The sequence below is a fragment of the Camelina sativa genome, chromosome 11, assembly GCF_000633955.1.
Source record: "Camelina sativa cultivar DH55 chromosome 11, Cs, whole genome shotgun sequence".
In the NCBI taxonomy this organism is placed as follows: Eukaryota; Viridiplantae; Streptophyta; class Magnoliopsida; order Brassicales; family Brassicaceae; genus Camelina; species Camelina sativa.
The window spans coordinates 31937029-31944921 of NC_025695.1; the positions used below are offsets into that span (position 1 = coordinate 31937029).

The window sequence follows — 7893 nt, forward strand, 5'->3', positions numbered from 1 at the left end:
AAAAAAAAAAAAAAAAAAAAAAAGTTTCTGATAACGCTCTCTTCAGAAACCTTATACTCGGCCAAAACAATATTTAAAAACTCATACCAATTGAAAAATGGAGGAAAAGTTTCAATTTTTTGCATTCTTTTCCGAAGCTTAAGAGCCTATCAGGTCCAAAAGCATTGACATTTAGGGCAGAATCATATCTGTTTCCGTTTGTTTGGATTAAAAGAAAAGTCATCCATTACTACAGTCATAATTTACACGAAATGAAAAAACGAGCAAGAAGAAACAGAGGAAACACCTGTCGTCGAATGTTGTACGACCTTTACAACCACAACTGACAATGACATCAATCTCATCACTAACCATGCCCGCTATTTCAGATTCGATCCCTAGATTGTCTTCTCCAATGTCTCCAATTACTGGAATCAACTTGCTCTTCATGAAAGCTTCATAAGAGCTCCCGTTGCTTGTGGCGACGAGATTTGTGGTGGCCATCTTTTAGTTATCAACAACAAGAGTAAACTGAAAGCTTTTCATTTGTTTTTTATATAGAGAAAATTACCTAAGAAGTAAGAATTAATACGGTTAGGTTATATGGTTGGACCTTGTCCATTGACATTTACTATTGTGTACCGGAGCTATTAATTCTAAAAGAGTACGAGGGACTGTCGACCCAAACAAAAAGTGTAAGAGTACACATATGAATCGGGTTTGACAAGAAGCTTTCTTGTAATGAACGGAACATATTAAATATATACAATCAAACTAATCAAAGCGTTTAAAGGTGAACAAACCACTGTGTTTGAGGCTGAGTAGTTGAGTGCTTTATAATACTGATGAACATAATTTTGTGAACGTATTTTGGTTGAGCTGGCCATGATCTCATCATGAATAGTTTGTGAGCAATGGAGATCTAAACAAAAGTTGCATATAGAGCAACGATAGAACCAATTGAATTGGATACTTTTTCCACACCATGTTCATTTATCAGATTCGATAGATCCGAACTTCGTAGGATCAGACGTGTTGGAGCCACACAAAAATGTGGTGCAATAAGATTCATAATTAACCAGAGTTGTATAACCACCACATGAAAAACAACCAGAGTTGGTGTTTCCACCGAATCTAGGGCAGAGGGTGTGAGGCTAAGCTGGATGAAACGCCGGACATCTTGGTTTTTTTTAGGGAGAGGGGGAGTGTTTGAGTTTTTTTTTCTCATTAATAGAGGGAAGTGAGGAGGTGAAGATACTTCTTCTTTGTCCATCTTTTCGTGGTTTTTCTTTTTGAGTTGAAGATGCCGAGAAGGTAGAGGTACTTTTTTTTTGTTCATCTTTTTGCCGTTTTGGTTATGATATCGTCCAGTTCCAAGAGGTGGAGGAGATGAAGATACTTCTTCTTTCTCCATCTTTTTGTTGTTTCCCTTATGAGCTCGTCGAGGTGGAGCTACTTCTTTGTTGTCTATCTTTTTTCCATTTCGAGCTCGTCTAGGTGTAGCTACTTCTTCGTTGTCCATCTTTTTGCCATTTCGAGCTCGTCGAGGTGGAGTTACTTCTTCCTTGTCCATGTTTTTGCCGTTTTGGTTTTGATATCGTCCATTCCCAAAAGGTAGAGGAGGTGGAGGGGGCGGAGGAGGTGGAGATACTTTCTCTTGGACCATATTTTTGCCGTTTCCGTTTTGATATGGTCCAAATCCAAAAGGTGAATAGTTGGAGGTACTTTAATTTTCTATGCGCATTCTTTTTGCTGCTTTGTTTATGATCGATTCATGTTTCTGTTTTTCACTCCCACTTCTCCTAAATGGGAGTGTTCATATTAATAAACAAGCAACCCCATCCCCATCTCCATCCCTAGGGCTGGGCAAAATAACCGATAACCAAATAACCGACCGAAACCGAACCGAAAAAAACCAAACCGAACCGAACCGAAATTTTTCAAATACCCGAATGGTTAGTAAAAATCTATATCCAAACTAACCGAAACCGAACCGAACCGAACCGACAATTAAATGGTTAACCGAAATATCCGAAAACCTAGAAGATATCAAATATTATATACTTAGAAGATATCAAATATCAAATATTATCCGAAAACCTAGAAGATATCAAATATCAAATATTATCCGAAATCCGAAATAACCGAAATATGGACCATCCCCATCCCCATCCCCATGTTTTCTAATAAGAGTGACCAAATTGTTGTTTATATTATTAAGCATGACCATAACATACGCTTTCATACTATAGTCGTTGTTTACTTATATATTATCAATTTATTCTCAAGACCTGTTTCCACGCTATGCAATTGCAATGCACATTCACAAAAAATATATAAATATATACTAAATTAGATCAAGGTTAAATCTAGGATTTGAATACGAGACCGATATCTTAAATTTTCGAGTTTTTTTTGTTTGGGCTTTCAGATATTTTTTGGTATTTAGGTATTTTTTTTAGTTTTTAGTCTAAATTATTAATATTTTAAGAATATAATAGATTTTGGATCTTTCGGATATCTATTCGATTCTTGGTTTAATAATGATCCGGTTTTGGTTTCTAAATTTAATAATATCTATTCGGTTAGTACATCAATTTTGGTTTGGTATATTCGGGTTGGTTCTTTTGTTTAGGATTAGTGACTAGTGTGAGTCTTTCATATAGACCTCTCTTTTAAATTTTTAATGAAACCGTTTCTCATTTGACAAACTCATTAGGAATTCATTTTATACTTGTTATTTAACAATCGACTTACACATTTTTACCAAAAAAAATAATCTATCTCAAAAATACTATTATACTTTATTGTTGAGATATTTATATGGGTGATAGAGATGGTATCGACTAGAAAAGGGTCCAACCTATAATCTTGGAAGTTTTAAGTTTATATATCTTAATTGTTATTTTTTCAACCCTTCTTATGTACTGGAGTTTTGTGTGAGATTGTCCGTATGATAACAAAGTCTTCGCTCAGTGGTCCAGCTTCATATGCGTCAGTTTGAACTCGAACTATCGGGTTAGAAACTTAGAACAAACAAAGGAAAAAGAAAAACGAATTAGATTACTACTATTTCTGTTTTTATATAACATTTTGTTACTTCCGTTTTAATGTTGTGAACTTTTGACAGTTTTTTCAAGAAATGTTCCGTAAATTCCATTTTTCCAATTTAAGTTGTAAATAAACTTTAAAACGAACTTTTTAACTATGTTCTTTAATGTTTAAAAAAGGCCGCAAGTATGTGGTAACACAACGCCTAACCACTAAACATTTTGTCAGGGTGTGGACAATTTTAGGTGGTTTAGATGTCACAACATATAACATTATAAATATGATATTATAGAATAAAAATGATATAAAACTATCTATTAAAAAAATAAGAATATTAAATTGTAAAAAAAAAAAGATTTTTTCATTAAATTTAAACAAACAATATATAAATGTTTTTTTTTTACAACAAAGTATAAAATTGGTTCAAACAAGCCAATACAAGGAAAATTGTTTACATACGTAACTAAGTGCGGGACTGTGCGAACTCGTCGCGCTAAATTATCCGCTTTACGATTCTGAAAACGCGGGACATAAACTAAAGAAAAAGAAGCGAACTCCACTTTATCTGCCTGAATGTCCTCCAAATACGTTTATAACCATGGATATGAAAATAAATTTATAAATTTATGTAGTTGAAAATTGAAAAAATAAATACATTAAAATTAGACTTAAGTGATTTTTTAAACAATTTTTTATTCTTTCCATAAAAAAACAGCTTTCTTTTGTGGAAAAATTGACGGGGGAAACTTGTGTGGAAATACCAGACACTACCAAGTTACAAATCCATATTTCTCCCAAACCAACAAACCTTACTCAAAAGTCAAAACTAATGTCCCTAATTTTCAGAGATCTGTATTTTTTGAAGTCTAGCCTCAACCAGAACATTTTATTCAACATGATAATATTATTTCAACTCAAAGACACTATCTGCATATATAACTATCGTACGATTTTTATGAAAAACATTGTCAGGACTGACATGGCTTGTTCTACGGTAAATCGTCACTTCCAAGTTAGTTTACATTTGAGAGATCTCTGATTCTTGTACATCGCTGGTGTTTCGTCTCCGAAGCTGTGCCGGGCTTGAGTATTCAGCATCATCACCAGCAGATGCTGATACGTTTGATGCGACGGATTCAGATACTGTGCTTGAGATGGAATGTGATGGAGATTGCTGTCGGTAGCTTTGGGAGGCTGAGTATTCTGGTGCTTCCTGAGTTGTTTTTCCTTGCGCTTCTTCCGCGAGCTTTCTTAGGAGATTCATAACAGTTGGAAGAAACTTTGACGTGATAGAGAGTACTCCAGCAAGCTAGCATAGATGCAGGAAACATTGTGTTAAGATAATATCTCCTAAAACTAATTGTGTTAGGAACAATGGAAGCTTAGCAAATAGCTTACTGCGCCGTGTTGAAATTCCCCCGGAATGTCAAGCTGCACCCATAAGGCTTTGGAGAGTAAAAACGCCACAAAGAAACCCAAGAGATACAAAGGATTCCTGTTCCAATAAGATGAAACATGCCAATGAATCTTAAATAGCTGAAACACTTAGGTAGAATCTTGAATGAGAATAGTACAGGAATGTAAGGAAACTAATATTACTTCAAAAGCATCATGAATTCATTAAAACCAAGGACAATCATCAACACAATCGCCCAAGCTGGTGGAAGCCAGTTGTTATTTCGCTTGTGAGCCTCCTGAAGAATAAAGATGAAAACATATCATTGACTAAATTCTGTTTATGCCACAAATTCTGAGGTAGATTTGCAAAATCACCTGTGCCGAAATAGCTTGGGTTACAGTATACTCGGTCTCAGATTTAAACTGTCTCCACAGTGACTTACACTGTACTGGCGTCAGTAGTATATTTTTTGGAGGAACCTGCACACACAAAATTATAACATTGGTAACTCATTTGACAACAACTGGAAGTGGCATCCCATGAGCCACACATGCCAAATATGTCCTAATTTTGGTGGAACAGATAAAGAATTTATGGAGAAGTGGACCAATTAGGTTAATCTGGTATTCAATTTAGTATGATGTCTTAATAACTGTCACATTTTTCAATCAGATTATACTAGAAACCACTTGCTTAGACTGCTTACCTCTTCCCAAGAGCTAGATGCAAGTGGATCCGTTGAAGTTCCTACGCTTCTGTTGTGAGAAGATGCAACAGAAACAGTTCCATCCATGAGAGAAGAGAAAAGAGTACTCTCAATATCGTCTGATCTTTCATCCAAACGTATTGCAGCCATCACAGATAAAAGACTTAAAGCCTGCAGGATAGCAACAGATGAAGAGAGTTTCATGACATCACTTAGCCCCATCCGCCATTAGTATTGAGAAGTTACCTCTGCACGAGCATCTTTTGTGATTGCTCTAATATCCTCTTTTCCAGTCCAGACCCGTGGCATTGAGTCTTTGTCATGACTGAAGACTGTTGAGAATCTGAAATGTGTGTGGAATAATATCAAGCAAAGAAAATTGAAAAAGAGGATAGTAATAGGAGTGTACTCTGATATTTTTCTTACCTATCTTTCATTCTGATTAGAATTTTAGCCGCTTCTTCTCTTGCCTTTTTCTCCACTAAGCTCTGAGAATAGTCCCTTAGATTTTGAACCATAGTATCAATTCTAGCGTGATTTAGCTCAAAACCAGTAACCACATCCAGAAAATCTGTAACAGCTGTTTCAGTCTCGCGTTTGAGAAGCTTCCTTATGGAAGGCCATGTATCCTTTCCGCCAGCTTCGAACAAAGACTCGACAGGTTCACTAAGTGCTTGAGATAGCCGTTTCTGTTAACCACCAATAAGTAAAAACATATTTAATAAGAACCCTATAAATCTAAGAAATTAAATGAAGAGAAAACCAAAGCCGAACCTCATAGTTGGCAATTAATTCAGATAGTTTAGCATCCTGAGCAGAAGAAGTGTGAGAATCGATGTCACGACAAAGTTTCTCTTTGATTTTTGATGCATCCCAAGTTGCTTGTTCAACCGCAGCATCTGAAGAGATGAACACAATTAATAAAAGGTGGTGTTCCCATGTAAATGCTATTGTCTTTCTGGCCAAAACATTTTGTTTCTCACAAGGAAGCACTACATTTTAAGCTCAAACTGAAATAGGAGCTCTCACCTTCACATCCTTTGTCAAAAACAAGCAGACAAGACTGTTGAGAGTCCCGCACAGCTTTTGCGAATCCTTCTCCTTGATTTAGAGACTGTTCTAAACGGATCTTAAAGGATTCCAGTGCATTGGACCGTAGATGGCCCAACATGGTAGCATAAGCAGAGTACACGAACTGGAAATTAAGAAAAAAGTTGAAAATAAGAGATACAATAATCATAACCAGGTCCAGAGACAATACTATTTAATGCAAACCCAAAGACGGAAGAAGCCTTACATCCAAAGCTTTCAGTTTAAGCTGTAGACGCTTTTCTTTTCGTACGCCTTCCTCGAAGTATATTGCCTCTGCGTCGTATCTAATAAGGGGTAAGCAAAAAAAGATTAGGCAAATTTGCTTGGCTCGAGAATTATATACTTCAGGAACCAAAAGGAAGAGCTTACTCTGAGAAGTATCTTTTAAGGATCGAGCTAAGCTTTTTGCCAAAACCAGGAACTAGACCACCTTCTACGGCTTCTTGCAACTCCAACCAGCTCTAAATAAATTTTACCCCATTATGTCTCACAAAACATTTAAATCAGTAAGAAAAAATTGAAGTAGGTAAGGAGGCCACGGAAGCAAACCTCATCGGTTGCCAAGTCGCGCAGCTTCTCATTGGCTATCTCTTCACACCGAACAGTGGCAACCATCACCTTCGTAAAACAAAACAACATTAGTTTACAAGATATCAAAACTACATAGATTTGACCACATAGATTTTGATGAATAGAAGACCTTGTGAGCAGGAAGGTCCAAGTCTCTATTCTCTTTTATCACTTTCCAAATCTGCTGGGAGCTGAAAGAAAATCCTGAAGCAGGAACGACACCACGTCTATCACCAGCAAGTCCCCCAGGTGAAATGGAATTGAAAAATCTCTGCCTCAGCTCAGCAACCTACATATTTAGAAGTTTGCGTGAATCAAGGGAATCGGCCTTAGGTTTACTTTGATGGTTCAAAAAGAGAAGTATTTTACATATCAGAAGAATACCTCTTCCTTGAACTTTTCTTCTTTCTCTTCATAGCTGGATAATGCAACAACCTTTACCTGAAAGCATATATCGTGCGATTCACAAATAAGGAAAAGATAGTCAGGTATATTCATGAACAATTTAGCAATAATACAGCGGTAATCAGACTGGAATTCATCATATGAAGCATCATCCATGCGGGAAGATGACATCCTTACATTGAAGAATTCACTTAGAGGTGTAGTCTTGTGGGCTTCAGGCTTGCGAACTAAATCCCATATCTGCAACAAACCATAACCAGTATCCAAACTTCAGAGAAGAAAAACTTTAAAAGAAAGAATTTGAGAGAGACACTGCATGTTACCTTTTGAATATCTTCCCTTAAAAGAGGTTCAAGCTTCTCTAGCGGAGTCTAAGGAGAAAATCATATGTCAATCTAAGAAATATAATTTCAGCATCAAGAATCAATGAATCATATTCAATTGCAAAAACCGTACCCTTGTTTTATCACGTATGACAAAAAGAAGAGTTGTTTTTCGAGGGCTAAACAATCGCATCATGACCTACGAAAGCAATAATGACCAAGTTATCGAATCTATTAGTTGAACATGAACGTTCCGTATGCAAGCAAGCACATCATGATAGTGATACCTGGAAAACTGTCTTCAGTAATGGTTTGTTTGAAGCCTGTTCCCTTCCAATGTCATGGCACCACCTATGGAGTTCATTATT

General features: G+C 36.3%; 1 protein-coding gene and 1 pseudogene across 1 annotated transcript in view; both read right to left on the reverse strand.

Annotated features, from left to right (window-relative positions):
- Nucleotides 1-1645, reverse strand: part of LOC104728561 — a 3142-nt pseudogene extending 1497 nt beyond the window's left edge.
- The window catches only part of LOC104724901 (protein ROOT HAIR DEFECTIVE 3 homolog 2-like), a gene marked incomplete in the record, with an annotated part of 12208 nt that continues 8210 nt past the window's right edge, over nucleotides 3896-7893 (reverse strand). Inside the window, 17 exon segments of the mRNA XM_019233068.1 lie at nucleotides 3896-4339; nucleotides 4429-4525; nucleotides 4630-4724; nucleotides 4804-4908; nucleotides 5136-5306; nucleotides 5382-5478; nucleotides 5562-5824; nucleotides 5910-6034; nucleotides 6165-6330; nucleotides 6433-6511; nucleotides 6597-6688; nucleotides 6777-6845; nucleotides 6928-7086; nucleotides 7182-7238; nucleotides 7380-7442; nucleotides 7526-7573; nucleotides 7659-7724. Of these exon segments, the coding sequence (XP_019088613.1) occupies nucleotides 4049-4339; nucleotides 4429-4525; nucleotides 4630-4724; nucleotides 4804-4908; nucleotides 5136-5306; nucleotides 5382-5478; nucleotides 5562-5824; nucleotides 5910-6034; nucleotides 6165-6330; nucleotides 6433-6511; nucleotides 6597-6688; nucleotides 6777-6845; nucleotides 6928-7086; nucleotides 7182-7238; nucleotides 7380-7442; nucleotides 7526-7573; nucleotides 7659-7724 (2043 nt within the window).